Raw genomic sequence first — 16588 nt, forward strand, 5'->3', positions numbered from 1 at the left:
TCTACTGTATTGTGCTTCATTTTGGATACTTTTATTATTAATATTATTATCTTGTGGCATGCTTGTTGCACACGTTGCTTATTGTGTCAGACTCTACTTTAAAATAAGGTGGAGGTGGTTTAGAAAAACTTAGAGCTCCCCCTAGTGGCTGAAAGTGAGAATTGCTCTGTAGTAGTTGTTAATGAACCGTACACACTCAACTCTTGATTTAAGTTTTTCAATGACACAAAAAAGAAAAAAAACGACCACAGCAGAAAGGTTGACTTTAGATCTCGCAAATAATTTGATTAATTGGTTTTAATGACACATCCTTAATTTTAAGAGGTCTTTTATCACAAGTGCAATTTTAAAACCCAAAAGCAGGTCTTGCTTCATGGTATTTTTTCATGCCATGTTCTACTGTATTGTGCTTCATTTTGGATACTTTTATTATTATTAGTATTATTATCTTGTGGCATGCTTGTTAGACATGTTGCTTATTGTGTGTAGACTACTTTAAAATAAGGTGGAGGTGGTTTACAAAAACTTACACATCCCCCTAGTGGCTGAAAGTGAGAATTGCTCTGTAGTAGTTAGTGAACCCTACACACCTCAACCCTACATTAAAGTTTTTCAATGAAAAAAACAAAACGACCACAGCACAAAGGTCGACTTTAGACTATTCGATTGTTCGGTTTTAATGACACATCCCTAAATTCAACAACATCAGTTGGTGATAAATGAGTCATTTGTGGCAAAGAAAAAAGCTTTCAAATATAATTCACTTGGCGTTAGAGCAGGGGTGTCAAACATGCGGCTCGTGGGCCTTCCTTCCATATGTCCTTCCTCCCTTTCTTCCTTCTGTTCTTCCTTCCTCCCTTCCTTTCTTCCTCCCTTTCTTCCTTCTGTCCTTCCTTCCATCTGTCCTTCCTTCCTACCTTCCTTTTTTCCTTTCTTCGTTCTTTCCTTTCTTTCGATCTGTCCTTCCTTCCATCTGTCCTTCCTTCCATCTGTCTTTCCTTCCTACCTTCCTTTTTTCCTTTCTCCCTTTCTTCCTTCTGTCCTTCCTTTTTTCCTTTCTCCCTTTCTTCCTTCTGTCCTTCCTTCCATTTGTCCTTCCTTCCTACCTTCCTTTTTTCCTTTCTTCGTTCACTCCTTCCTTCCATCTGTCCTTCCTCCCTACCTTCCTTTTTTCCATCTTCCTTCCATCTGTCCTTCCTCCCTTTCTTCCCTTTGTCCTTACTTCCATCTGTCTTTCCTTCCTTCCTACCTTCCTTTTTTTCCTTTCTTCCTTCCTTACGTTCTTCCTTCTGTCCTTACTTCCATCTGTCCTTCCTCCCTACCCTCCTTTTTTCCTTTATACCTTCCTCCTGTCCTTCCTTCCATCCGTCCTTCCTCCCTACCTTCCTTTTTTCCTTTCTTTGTTCCTTCCTATCTTCTGTTTGTCTTTCCTTCCTTTCCTTCCTTCCCTTCTTATTTCTTTCCTACCTTCCATCTTGTTAATGATCCGGCCCACATGAGATCAAATAGGTCAGTATGTGGCCCTTGAATGAAGATGAGTTTGACACCCCAGCGTTTGAGGGTTAAAGGTGTTTGTGTTTCCATCAGACGCAGTAACCCGAACCCTGAATATTTGTTAACTTTTGGATACAAGCTGCCTTATTGATCTGGCAGACTTTATCTTAGAAAGTATGGTCCTCATTTTAAATGGAGAGTAAATGAATGATACATACATGAGAAGTGAAGTACTCTTTTTACTGAGGGAACATAAAAGGGAAATAACAGGTCATGGTGCAATTTTTCAACAGAATAAGGAAGTGACAGCTCGGTAAGTATTGACACATGAGTGATACAGACATCTTACCACAGAAACAAAAAAAAACACCAAAAAAGAAGAAAATAAATATTTTTTATCTTTGGAAACATTTATTCATCAAACACCTACAGATTCACTACTAGTGTGGCAGCTGTGGTATTACAGTTGTGTTTTTCCATTAAAGAAAAAAAACAGCCAGAAAACCTCAGAGTAACAATACAGGGAGAAGATTTTGACATGGTGAATGAATTTAAAGTTTTGGGTTTAGTTTTGGACTTAAATTTGACAAAAGATATGAAAAACAATAAAAGGGCACAGCTGTACATGCATGCAATGATCTTGGCTCGTATGTCTTATTGTGTAACAGCTATTGTTTGATATGCAGTATTTTTTAACATCTATATCGTTGTAGTTTATTTTTTATGTTCTGATATGAAAGTAATTAAAGCAAACTTAGAAGTGGAACAATCCTTATTCTTGTGAGTTAAGTTAAACCTCTGAATGAGAAGAAACTGTGGAAACTCAACAGCTGTTAAATTATGATCTTTAACTCCAGATACATCAGGTCAGAGTGAACTTCATGCCAGCCATAAACAACATAGGAACATAAAAGATGCCATCGTCTGCATACAGAAAAGCAAGAAATGACATAAGACAGAAAGAAGGGATAAAAGTCACCATGAGGAAGTGACACCTTACTAATTACAGCAAGTAGATACCACAAATATCTTTAATTCTTTATATCTTCAATATAACTGTAGCAGGTTGAAGTTAAGAGTTAAATTAAGAGAGTGACCCTAAAAGTTTGTCTTCAGTTCAAAGAGCAACTGTTTCTTTTATGTGTTAATAAAGTGTTTGTTTCCAGGAGCCTTATGATGCAAACTTGATCATCATTAGAGGAGAAAACCTCCACAGTTCAGCTGATGTTGTAACTACATGTAGGCGTCAAAACTTCTGTCTTAGTTCTTAGGAAACTATATTTAACTGGAATGAGGAACCACTAAAATATTACTACATTATTTTGTTCTCAGTAACTTTATGTTGCAACACATCAAATGCTGGTAGGAGGAGTGTAACTCACTTCTGTGTTCATGTGTGGCGTCAAACAGCTTTTAATCAGCTGTATTTTAGTGTCTTAATAGCTCAAACTTCATCAGTCCTCCTTCAACCAAACCAAGTCTAAAATGATGAAACCTGTAACAGACCTTCTTAAATCTACTGACTTCTTTCTGCTGTTTTTACTGCTAATACTTTGCATCAGCTCACATCAGTGGTTTTAATGTGTCAACCTTACAATGTTATTAAGAATTACCTCTAAAAATGCTGATACTGTCCCTGTGCACAGAGAGTGAGAGATTAATGTGAGCTAGATTCAAAAGAATTATATAAATATAGCTTCTGATTATAGGAAGTACCTAGACACTTAAACACCACACTGGAGAGGAGGAGTGTTGTGGTTTTGGTATGTAGGTTAGCAGAGACATTCACTGTCAACTGCATCAACCCTCTTGTATTTAACATTGAGAGTTTAGTGGATAACACACATGATATGCAGCAGTGGAAAGGAAGTGTGTTGTGGTCTTAGTGGTGAGTCTCTGGAAACCTTGACCCTGAACTCCTCTGATATCTAATCCTATATGTATATAGATATTTTACTGATATATAAGATTATACAAGATATCACAGATGCTTGCTTGTAAAATGCAAACAACTGTGAATATAAATAAAAGGGAAGCTAATATGCTCCACCTACAAAAAGTTACAAGTTTGATAACTTAAGAAATATGGGAGGAGACACTTTGCTCATTACAGGAAGTAGATCGTGTATTTCTGCATTTTGAGAGCTGAGAGCGTGAGAAGAAGACAGAGAGAAAGACAGAGAAGCACGATGGTTGAACTCAGATGGATTAAAATGTTTTTATTTCTGATTCTGGGGCTTCAGTTTACAGGTAAGATACAAAAATCGTATTATATAACTTTATATTACTGAGACAGTTAAATAAGCTTTTTGTTTTTAACATTCACACTACAGTCATATTCTTATTTCAGTTCATTTATCACATTTTTACAACGTAGTAGAAAGTGGAGAGGTTGTGATATGTAGCTCAACAAGCTAACAAAGTCCTGTCAACACAACTGCATTTCTGCACATGCTCAGTGGCCTCACACACAACTACTGTCCAAAGACTAGAGACAAGGTCTAAGTAACCACTAAGTAGGTTATTAGTGATGACTGATTCATGTACACACTTCTGTGACAAACACAGAGCAGCAAGCACACCAGTTATCATCAGAAACATACTGCTGGGGTCTCACTGGTGAGTTTCAGAGATGAAAGTATTCTCTTTGTCTGGTGCCTTGATAAAGTTTGGCCTGTCTGTGACTGTGAGCCTCGTGTGGTTGTAGTGTTCATGTGGTCATATCAGAGCTCTGCTGCTGTTGTACCCACATTCTCACCAAAACACTTCCCCTCAGTTCTTAGAAACGGACTTCAAAGATACAATGAGGAACTAACAGGTCTCAAACCCCTAGTCACCATCTTTCTTTCCCAGCTGCTGCAGTATCACCACTTTGCACCGTGAGACTCAAATTCTGTCTTTACGCTGTTCTGTCTGTTCATATGTGCCATCAAACATCAAAAGGAATCCTGTCTGTTTTCTACTCCATGCTATCTTAAAAAAAGACTAGTTCCTTTTTCATAATCAATAATCTTCACACATTCAACGCCCTCAGTCCTTTTCTGTGACTGTGAGTCTCGTGTGGTTTTGGTGTTTATTAGGTCATCATTAGAGGTTAAAACCTGCAGACCTCTGTTGCTGTTGTTCCCACGTTGTCATGGAAACACTTCCACCTCAGTTCTTAGAAACTGACTTCAAAGATACAATGAGGAACTAACAGGTCTCAGACCTCTGATACACCATCTTATCTGATTGACTCTTCATCTGTCTGTTCATGTGTGTCAAACATCACCATGAATCCTGTCACTACTGAATCCTAATTCTGTTTCAACAAATATTTTATACTTTTTACTAATCAGACATTACAGCTGGAAACACAGAAAATGTCATTTTTAAAGGGGGAATCATTTGTCTTACTGGTCATACTGGTCCTGTGCAGAGAAGTGTCACATGATGAGGTCATGGTTATAAACATGAAGTACTTTGAACTGCAGCAGTAGAAAGGAAGTGTGTTGTGGTCTTGGTGGTGAGTGGATGGATACATTCATCCTTAACTACTACAATATCTAATCCTTTATGTATTTATTCTCAGCTGATTAAAATATAAGATAATATATAGATAAGTGAGATTATATAAAGATATTGCAGATGTGAGTGCTAGCTTTCTCATAAAATACAAAAATGGTCAAATTTAGAGTCAGTATGCATCATCTAAAACAGTTAACTCACAAGTGAGAAAAACTGTCTGAAGATGACGAGACAGTTTGCTCATTATAGCAAGTAGATAGTGTATTTCTGCATTTTGAGAGCTGAGAGTGTGAGAAGAAGACAGAGAGAAAGACAGAGAAGCACGGTGGTCGAACTGGTTGGATTAATTTCATTAATACAGTGAAATAAGCAGTTTCTTTCTAACATGGACACTACAGTCATACTCTTAAAACATTTTATTGAATAATTTTACTGAGACAGTCAAATATACTGTTTGTATTTTAACAGACGTCTTATTTCAGTTCATTTATCACATTTCTCTCTCAAATTCTCAACAGCAGTAACTGGACAAACTTTCCTCGACATCACTGTCAGAGATGGAGATGAAGCCTCTTTGTCCTGTAAAAATGTGATGACTGATCAGGATAAATGTGACAGAACTGACTGGACCTTCATACGTTCAAGAAGCACACCAGTAGTAGCGCTGATTGAACTTGGGCAGATTGGTGAAGAAGCCAAAGCTAAATCAGACAGACTGAGTGTTACAGCGGACTGTTCTCTGGTTATAAAGAAGGTCACAGTTGAGGATGCTGGTCGTTATGACTGCAGACAGTTCGACAGATCAGGAAAACAACAAGGTCCAGACTCTCTGGTTTATCTGTCTGTTGTTAGCAGTGAGTATTTACATCATAATGTTTTCAGCTCAAACTGTCTTGTTAGAACAATATACTGAAACATTACAATAATTATGATTACAGTGATGAAGTTAATTTTACTCTTGTTGTCTTTCTCTCACAATATCTCCATCTTCACCAGTGACTGAACATAAAGACAATGATGAGGTGACGTTAAGCTCCTCTGTGTCGATATATGATGTGTGCATACACAAAGTGAAGTGGCTGTATGAAGGAAGAGACTGGGACATAAATATCAGTGACGTAAAGATATCACAGTCTACCTGCTCAGTCACTGCAGTCTTACCAACTTCTAATTTTATTTACACATCAAATTATAAGTCTTTGCAGTGTAAAGTCACAAATCTCCAAAATGATGAAGAGCAGCTGTATAACTTCAGTTCTCAGTTATCAGGTAAGAAACCAGGTGAGAAGATGACGAGCTGTTTAAAATCACTTTATTCTAATAAGAAATATAACAAACTACATTTGTTTATTTGATGTATTTTAAATGTAGAACGATGTGTTTTTATTTAATTATTATAAAGTTTGTTGGTTTTAATTGAATCTGTCAGGTGTGGTTGCAACAACATCAAAACCTGAAACAACACGATCAACAGAACGATCAGAAGGTAAGCAGTGAAGTCATTTATATGTATTCAGCATTTTTATAGATCTTTTCAAAGCATTTGATGCAGTCAACCATCATATTTTACTGGAAAAGCTGCATAAATATGGTTTTCATGATACTACATACAAATGGATAACACAGAAACACACACACTTACTCTCATTTTCCTGTTTTATTTCTTATTGTTGTAACTAAACAGTTCTCCCTGACTCTTCAGTGCTTCAGGAAACACAGCAGCACTGTTTGGAAATGAGCAGATTTATAAAGATGTTGAAATTAAAGCAGACAAACTGAGACAGTGTTTTGTCAGGTGGAAAGAAAAATATTTTTTGGAAGGTTTTTCCCATATGTGAAAATATGTGAAATAAAATTTTGGCTAAAAAAACACACACCTGCTCCTTAATATGTTTTACATTTGCCAAAAGCTGTTAAATGTTTATTGGAAAGGGGAAAAAAGTTTCATCTCATTTCTTCTAAAACTCTTCTTTACTCCACAGTTCATGCAGATTGTTCTGCTCTGATCTACATAATGTTGGTGATGCGTGTGGTTGAATTCGTCCTCATCACTGTTGTTACTGTTCTCATCACTGTTGTTACTGTTCGTCACTTCAGAGCTCGAGGTGAGAAAATGTTCACCAACCTTTGTTCTGTCTGATTAACACAAACTGTAAGTTTAGAGCTGAAATGTTCCTCTGATTTGTTTAGCAGGGAACCAGAGACCACCTGATGACCACACTGTGAGTTGATGTATAAAATCAACTAATAACGTCCATGTTACTGTAATGCAGGACTGTGAATGTCTCACTGTTTGTGTTTGTGCAGGTTTCTTACTCAGTAAGTAGCAGAACAGCGAGGCGTTCAGGTCCAGCAGCCAGTCAGGTAAATATCTGATGGTGCGTTCAGGGTCTGCTGACTCCACTGTGACCTGTATTCAGTTTTAAAACTTCAACAGTCAGCTGGGCGGAAAATCTGGGAGTTTGAGGCTCTTTCAAATTTATTTATTTGTATATATAAGATTATTTGTGATTGTGTTGAATGTGCAGCAGCAGAAACCTAAAGGTGAAAGAAGTGGGGTTGTGATTTGTTAGTTTTCAGTGTGAATGTGTTAGACTTTGTGTTTCTTTGTGTTGTTTTTCACAGGAGATGAATGATGAAGATGATGGTGCGGTGAACTATGAAAACTGATCAACCACTTCCACACCAACATCAGCTCACCAGAGAAACGACTCCCTGACTGTTATATCATTAATATCCTCTCAGTTTTACATGAATAGTTGAATTATTTACATAAAGAAAGAATCATAACATCACTTTGAGATATTGACTGTTTTTATGATGATTTTCAGGTTTATTATTGTAATATCTTCATTTGTCCAGCAGGGGGTGTAGTGAGTTAACTAGTAGCACTGTGTTCAAAGGAGGCTGTCTGGAGTGTAAATAGGCAAAATACATTATATGATACATGTTGGTTGGTAAACTTGCTGTCAGGCATTTTAATGTGTTAGTGTTGTAGTTAAAGATGTTTTAGTTTGAACTTTTTACTTGTCTTTGTATCTTTAAAAAAAAAGTATCACCTGTTATTGTTTTATATGCAGTATTTTCTTACACGAATAGTTGAATTCTTTACATAAAGAAACAATCATAACATCACTTTGAGATATTGACTGTTTTTATGATGATTTTCAGGATTTATTGTTGTAATATCTTCATTTGTCCAGCAGGGGGTGTAGTGAGTTAACTAGTAGCACCGTGTTCAAAGGAGGCTGTCTGGAGTGTAAATAAGGAATATTATCTCTAGTTATGTAAGAAGCATAGTTTGAATTTAATTAAATGTGTTTTGCTGCATTATGTCTCTAACTTTTCTGATGTTTTCACTCATTTAACTCCCTTAAGTCTGCTTCAAGTGGAAGAATTTAGAATTTTTTTTTTTTTTTTTTTTTTTTTTTTTTTTTTAAGATTTTTTTTCAGGCATAGACACCTTTTATTTAATAGTTGCCAGACAGGAAACATGGGAGAGAGAGGGGGGGTGTGACATGCAGTAAAGGTCCGCCGGCCGGGATTCGAACCGGGGTCCACTGCGTACGTGGCATGCGCTCTAACCACTCAACCACCTGCGCGCCCGAAGAATTTAGACTTTAAGACTTTCTTGGCGGTTTTTAAATTGCAGCAGCTGCAGCTCAGTTTCATGTTTAATTGTACAGAAGAAATAAGTTTAACTTTCATTTATCATTGTTGTTAACATGTTTATCAGGAGTCCATCATGTGTTTGGTTTGAATGAGTCTTCCTGCAGTCAGTAACAATCTTCTCTTTGTTATATCTGATAATAATATAATATTCAAATAAAGAAATTATTACCATTTAATTTGACTGTGTTTTGTGATTATTTCATGTACAAACAGTGTTGTGCTGCTGTTGTTTCCACATTCTCACCAAAACACTTCACACATCTCTTATTTCTCAGAACATTTAACTGCAAAGATAAAATGAGGAACTAAAAGGTGTCAGATCAACATAACATCATCTCATCTGTTCTTTCCAGCAGCTACAGCATCACCATGTTGCATCATCAGCATCAAGACTCAAAGTTTGACTCTTCATCAGTCTGTTCATGTGTGCTGTCAAACATCACCATGAATCCTGTCTGTTGTCTAATAAACACTATATACAGAAAAGAAGAGTTGCATAGTTACAAACATTTATCTTAAATAACAATCTTCACACGTTCAACTTCCTCAGTTCTCGTCTTCTTCCTTTCAGGAGGTCAAACATTGACAGAAATGCATCATGGGACAGGAGTGTGCACAGTATGAGTCTTAATATTCAGTTGTTTCCTTGTTACAGCATTAGATTGACTCAGATTGTGTTTTAACCTTCCTGTTGTCCTCGAGTCAAGGAAGGAAGGGAAGAAGGAAGGAAAAAAGAAAGGAGGGAGGAAGGAAGAAGGAAGGAAAGGAGGAAGGAAGGAAGGAAGGAGAGACGGAAGAAAGGAAGGAAAGGAGGGAGGAAGGAAGGGAGGAAAGGAAAGAAGGAAGGGAGGAAAGAAGTAGGAAGGGAGGGAGGGAGGAAAGAAGGAAGGAGGGATGGAGGGAGAAAGGAAAAGATGAAGTAAGAAAAGAAGGAAAGAAGAATAGAGGAAAGAAGGATAGGGGGAAGGAAAGAAAGAGAGAAGGAGGGAGGGAGGAAAGAAGGAAAGACAGAAGGAAAGAAGAAAAGGGGACGGAGGAAGGAAAGAAGGAAGGGAGGAAAGAAAGAGAGAAGGAGGGAGGAAGGACAGATGGAAGGAGGGAAGGAAGGAAAGGAGGTAGGGAGGAAGGAAGGAAGGAAGGGAGGATGGAAGGAGGAAGGAAAGGACGGAGGAAAGAAGAAGGAAGGAAAGGAGGAAGGAATGAAGGAATGAGAGAAGGAAGGAAGGAAATGAGGGAGGAAGGAAGGGAGGAAAGGAAAGAAGGAAGGGAGGAAAAGAAAGAACGATGGAGGAAAGAATGAAGGAGGGAGGGAGAAAGGAAGGAAGGAAGAAAAGAAGGAAAGAAGGACAGAGGAAAGAAGGAAAGGGGGAAGGAAAGAAAGAGAGAAGGAGGGAGGGAGGAAAGAAGGAAGGACAGATGGAAAGAAGAAAAGGGGATGAAGGAAGGAAAGAAGGAAGGGAGGAAGGGAGGGAGGGAGAAAGGAAAAGAGGAAGGAAGAAAAGAAGGAAAGAAGGACAGAGGAAAGAAGGACAGAGGAAAGAAGGAAAGGGGAAGGAAAGAAAGAGAGAAGGAGGGAGGGAGGAAAGAAGGAAGGACAGAAGGAAAGACGAAAAGGGGATGGAGGAAGGAAAGAAGGAAGGGAGGAAAGAAAGAAAGAGAGAAGGAGGGAGGGAAGAGGGACAGATAGAAGGAAGTGAGTCTCAGATAGAAGGAGGGAAGGAAGGAAGGAAGGAAAGGTGGTAGGGAGGAAGGAAGGAAGGGAGGAAGGAAGGAGGAAGGAAAGGACGGAGGAAGAAAGAAGGACGTAAAGGAGGAAGGAATGAAGGAATGAGAGAAGGAAGGAAGGAAATGAGGGAGGGACAAAGGAAGGAAGGAAGAAAAGAAGGAAAGAAGGAAAGGGGGAGGAAAAAAAGAGAGAAGGAGGGAGGGGGAAAGAAGGAAGGACAGAAGGAGAGAAGAAAGGGGGATGGAGGAAGGAAAGAAGGAAGGGAGGAAAGAAAGAGAGAAGGAGGGAAGGAGGAAGGACAGACTGAAGGAAGGAAGGAAGGAAGGAAGGAACAGTCAAAACAGACGGGGTCCATGTGACCCGGGAGGACGACACGAAGGTTGAAGGCAGAAACATATTGCTGACACATAATCAGGTCTCCATCCTACATGTTCAGTGTGTTCAGTCTTTGTCAGGCTGCTGTGACCTCTGACCTCTGACTGTCTGCAGCTTCTGTTATTGCTGATCAAACAGTTTCTGACAGTTTGGATGAAAATGGGATGAACTCTGTCAACTAACAGTGAATTCAACACCTGACAGAAAACAGAATAAAACAGACTAAATGTCTCTACAACACAAACTACTGTACAGACTCTGACAGTTGAGAGCATCCATCTTCACACCTTCAACTTCCTCTTCTTATTTTTAGGAAGTCAAACACGTCATTGTGACAAACACACCCTGGTACCAAACACAGTGAGCACTTGTTGAATCTTAATATGGTTTAATATGGCTGCTCTGAATGCAGAAACATATTTCTTTACCTTGTGATCCATGATTACATCCCAGTTTCACAGGATCTTTGTCAGATGTTGCAGTTATGTGATATGTGTCTTAACCAATACTGAGATGCCACAGAAAATATCCTCTTTATTAGGAGGAAATCATTGAATATAAATACATGTCCTGTGCACAGGATGTGACGAAAGATGACTTACCTTGAAATTCTGCAGTAGAAAGGATGTGTGTTGTGGTTTCAGTGGTGAGTAGGTGGACACATTCACCCTTAACGTCTACAATCCTTTATGTATTTACTCTCAGCTTATTATAATATAAGATCTTATATAGATATGAGATACTGCAGATGTGAGAGGTTGCTTTCTCATGAAATACAAAAATGTGCAAATTTAGAGTCAATATGCATCATCTAAAAAAGTTAACTGGCAAGGTAGAAAAAAAGACGGAAGCCACAAAGAGGAGGAGACACTTTGCTCATTACAGGAAGTAGATAGTGTATTTCTGCATTTTGAGAGCTGAGAGCGTGAGAAGAAGACAGAGAGAAAGACAGAGAAGCACGATGGTTGAACCCAGATGGATTAAAATGTTTTTATTTCTGACTCTGGGGCTTCAGTTTACAGGTAAGATACAAAAATCTTATTATATAACTTTCATTTTACTGAGACAGTCAAATAAGCTGTTTGTTTTTAACATTCACACTACAGTCATATTCTCATTTCAGTTCATTTATCACATTTTTACAACATAGTAAAAAGTGGAGAGGTTGTGATATGTAGCTCAACAAGCTAACAAAGTCCTGTCAACACAACTGCATTTCTGCACATGCTCAATGGCCTAACACACAACTACTGTCCAAAGACTAGAGACAAGGTCTAAGTAACCACTAAGTAGGTTATTAGTGATGACTGATTCATGTACACACTTCTGGGACAAACACAGAGCAGCAAGCACACCAGTTATCATCAGAAACATACTGCTGGGGTCTCACTGGTGAGTTTCAGAGATGAAAGTATTCTCTTTGTCTGGTGCCTTGATAAAGTTTGGCCTGTCTGTGACTGTGAGCCTCGTGTGGTTGTAGTGTTCATGTCGTCATATCAGAGCTCTGCTGCTGTTGTACCCACATTCTCACCAAAACACTTCCCCTCAGTTCTTAGAATAACTGACCACAAAGGTATAAAGAGAAACTCACAGGTCTCAGATCACTAATACACCATCTTATCTGTGTTCTTTCCAGCTGCTGCAGTATCACCATGCTGCACCACTAGAGTCCAATTCTGTCTTCATGCTATTCTGTTTTCTAAAAAATATTATCTTTAAAAAAGACTAGATCGTTTTTCGTAATCAATAATCTTCACACATTCAACGTTCTCAGTCCTTTTCTGTGAATGTGAGCCTCGTGTGGTTTTGGTGTTATTAGGTCATCATTGGAGGTTAAAACCTGCAGACCTCTGCTGCTGTTGTTTCCACGTTGTCATGGAAACACTTCCACCTCAGTTCTTAGAAACTGACTTCAAAGATACAATGAGGAACTAACAGGTCTCAGACCTCTGATACACCATCTTATCTGATTGACTCTTCATCTGTCTGTTCATTTGTGTCAAACATCACCATGAATCCTGTCACTACTGAATCCTCATTCTGTTTAAAACATATTTTATAATCTATTTATCAGACATTACAGTGGGAAACACAGAAAATGTCATTTTTAAAGGGTAATCATTGGTCATACTGGTCATACTGGTCATACTGGTCCTGTGCACAGAGAAGTGTCACATGATGAGGTCATGGTTATAAACATGAAGTACTTTGAAATTCAGCAGTGGAAAGGAAGTGTGTTGTGGTCTTGGTGGTGAGTGGGTGGATACATTCACCCTTAACTACTATAATATCTAATCCTTTATGTATTTACTCTCAGCTGATTATAATATAAGATCATATATAGATATGTGAGATTATATAAATATACTGCAGATGTGAGTGCTAGCTTTCTCATAAAATACAAAAATGGTCAAATTTAGAGTCAGTATGCATCATCTAAAAAAGTTAACTCACAAGTGAGAAAAACTGTCTGAAGCCACAAAGAGGAGGAGACACTTTGTCCATTATAGGAAGTAGATAGTGCATTTCTGCATTTTGAGAGCTGAGAGCGAGAGAAGAAGACAGAGAGAAAGACAGAGAAGCACGATGGTTGAATTCAGATGGATTAAAATGTTTTTATTTCTGATTCTGGGGCTTCAGTTTACAGGTAAGATACAAAAATCTTATTAAATAACTTTATTTTACTGAGACAGTCAAATAAGCTGTTTGTATTTTAACAGATGAAAGTCATATTCTCATTTTAGTTCATTTATCACATTTCTGTCTCAAATTCTCAACAGCAGTAACTGGACAAACTTTCCTCTACATCACTGTCAGAGATGGAGATGAAGTCACTTTGTCCTGTAAAAATGTGATGACTGATCAGGATAAATGTGACAGAACTGACTGGACCTTCCAACGTTCAAGAAGCACACCAGTAGTAGCGCTGATTGAACTTGGGCAGATTGGTGAAGAAGCAAAAGCTAAATCAGACAGACTGAGTGTTACAGCGGACTGTTCTCTGGTTATAAAGAAGGTCACAGTTGAGGATGCTGGTCGTTACACCTGCAGACAGTTTGACAGATCAGGACGATATAGAGACTGTGTGGTTCTTCTGTCTGTTGTTAACAGTGAGTATTTACATCATAATGTTTTCAGATCAAACTGTCTTGTTAGAACAATATAATGAAACATTACAATAATTATGATTACAGTGATTAAGTTAATTTTACTCTTGTTGTCTTTCTCTCACAATATCTCCATCTTCACCAGTGACTGAACATAAGGACACTGATGAGGTGAAGTTAAGCTGCTCTGTGTCGATATATGAATGGTGCAGATACACAGTGAAGTGGCTGTATGAAGGAAGAGACTGGGACATAAATACCAATGACGTACAGACATCACAGTCTACCTGCTCTGTCACTGCAGTCTTACCAACTTCTAATTTTATTTACAAATCAAATTATAAGTCTTTGCAGTGTGAAGTCACAAATATCAACAGTAATGAAGAGCAGCTGTATAACTTCTGTCCTCAGTTATCAGGTAAGAAACCAGGTGAGAAGATGACGAGCTGTTTAAAATCACTTTATTCTAATAAGAAATATAATAATCTACATTTGTTTATTTGATGTGTTTTAAGTTTTTGAACAATGTAATTTTACAAAAAAGTCACAGTAGTTGGTTTTAATTTAATCTGTCAGGTGAAGCTGAAACAACAAGAGAACCTGAAACAACAGCAGCAGAAAAAGGTGAGCAGCAAGCGATGTGTTTAAAATCACTTTATTCTGATATGAAAAAATGACAAACTGCATTTATTTATTTGGTGCATTTTAACTTTAAATATTTCATCAGTGTTCATTCTTTGGTTGCTGCAGATGCTAAACGATGCAAGCTCTTACTGAACTGTTTGTGATGTTGTTTAGGACCAGATGGGAAAGGAAAAGCACCAACAACTAAGTCACCAACAAAGATGACAAATGATAAAAAGATTGAAAGCAGGATAATTACAGATACGGACACATCGATGCCTGATACACATGATGATACAACTGGATTTAAAGGTAGAAACTTTGTCTGTGGAATTATTATGTTTCCATGAACTGCTGACAGACGCTTCACTGTGTGAAATGTGAAATATAACAAACTACATTTGTGTATTTGATATATTTTAAATGTAGAACGATGTGTTTTTATTTAATTATTTTAAAGTTTGAGGGGTTTTAATCAGAAGGTAAGCAGTAAAGTCATTTATATGTATTCAACATTTTATTTAATGTATTTAAACACTGCTGGCCTCAGAAACATGTGTAAACAGCTGTGTTTATATCCCTCCACTGGTGACCAGCTGCTGCTCACATCACATTCAGATTCCTGACACTTACTTACAGAAACTAAAACAGCTTGATGGACTGAAACAAAACAAACTTCATCTAAACTCTCTATTCATTGTGTTTATGTAATGTCTGTCGGTACCAACGTCCTACTGGACTCAAACTTAGCTTCATGGCACTTACTAGTTGTTCTCTCTTGACTAGATCTCTGCTTGTGTTGTATCAGATCTCAGGTGTACGTCACTTTGGATAAAAGTGTCTGTTAAATTAAATTGATGAATTGTGATGAACTGAAAACCGAAGAATCGAAGATAATGACTTACTTAACCATCACAACTCATTGACCCTGGCTTTGAACTGACCCTCCCGTTGCCTAAAGTTATATATTTCCTGTCATTTGCCCGCAGCCATTTTCAAGTAGTCAGACACTGAAGTGTAACGTTATCTGAAGTGGCACAGCAATATGATAAATAACTTTAAACTTCCGACATTACAGAAAAAAAATGCACACACACACAAAAAATCCTCTTCAGTGTCTCTTAGCTCAAAGAATATATTTTGGATTTGAGACACACCTATTATAGGTCAAACATGCATTGTGGTTTAACACTCCTGTTGTGGTTTTGGTTTATAAAGCATAAAGTATAAATTATCACCCAATTCTGTGTAAGACCTGAAGTTTGCCACTACCACATGTTTTAAACAGGACTAAAAGCAACTGAAACACATTTGATTTCAAGACAAAGTAACAAAGATATGACAGTAATGTGTCTCACTTAACTTTCAGAGTCTTCGTTCTCTCCACTTTGGTGGTTGTTAATCGTTGTGGCTTCAGCAGCAATCATAGTACCTGCTGTTGTTGTGGCCATCAGACGGAAGAAAGCTACAGGTGAGAAAGACCACAGATTAAACTTTTGGTAAAACCTGAATTGTCAGTGTTGAATTTAAAGTCAACTCTCTCTTTTATCTTTCAGGGAACAACACACAGATGAGTCAGGGACTGAGTTTAAACCCTGCAGTGACTCAGTCTGGTTTAGAAACCAGTCAGGACACGGTGAGATCACAAACTTCACCAGTACAACATTACACTTACTTATATTTGTTCCCTAAAATGTGTCAGTATTACAGAAACTCTTGAGTCTAACTGAACTGAACTGACGAGGTGGAAGATTGAGTCCATATAAATCCAGATGTTACTGAGCAGTCATCATGTTGTCTTCACTGTGTAGACTGATCCTGAAGATGGTGTTTCCTACGCCTCCATCAGCTACACCAAGAAGACCAACAGTAGAGCCCGGGTAAGAAGTCTGATTACTTACACTGGTGATGTTGGTGAACAAAGAAAAACTATGAAGAGAAGTTCTGATACAAATGTGTTTTCAGTTTATGGACTTTTTCTGAAATATTGGATCATTTGAAGTTTAGAGGGAAAATCACTATTTGGTGGAGCTGTTAACAACTCATAGACATCTGAAATGTGAGCCTGACTACACACTGCTTT

At 37.9% G+C, this 16588-nt stretch overlaps 1 protein-coding gene and 1 long non-coding RNA gene across 2 annotated transcripts; both read left to right on the top strand.

Moving 5' to 3' along the window:
• The first annotated feature begins 5593 nt into the window (after positions 1-5593).
• LOC133998017 (uncharacterized) lies at positions 5594-16225 on the top strand. Its single transcript, XM_062437755.1, has 7 exons — positions 5594-5855; positions 14027-14299; positions 14458-14505; positions 14680-14817; positions 15875-15976; positions 16062-16141; positions 16208-16225. Exons 1-7 carry the CDS (start codon positions 5594-5596, stop codon positions 16223-16225), a joined length of 921 nt encoding a protein of 306 aa, XP_062293739.1.
• On the top strand, positions 6440-7219 carry LOC133997909 (uncharacterized). The gene is made up of 3 exons (XR_009927318.1): positions 6440-6487; positions 6984-7106; positions 7192-7219. It is a non-coding gene; the product is annotated as an uncharacterized LOC133997909 (long non-coding RNA).
• Positions 16226-16588: the final 363 nt, after the last annotated feature.

The sequence above is a fragment of the Scomber scombrus genome, chromosome 17 (assembly GCF_963691925.1).
Source record: "Scomber scombrus chromosome 17, fScoSco1.1, whole genome shotgun sequence".
NCBI lineage: Eukaryota > Metazoa > Chordata > Actinopteri > Scombriformes > Scombridae > Scomber > Scomber scombrus.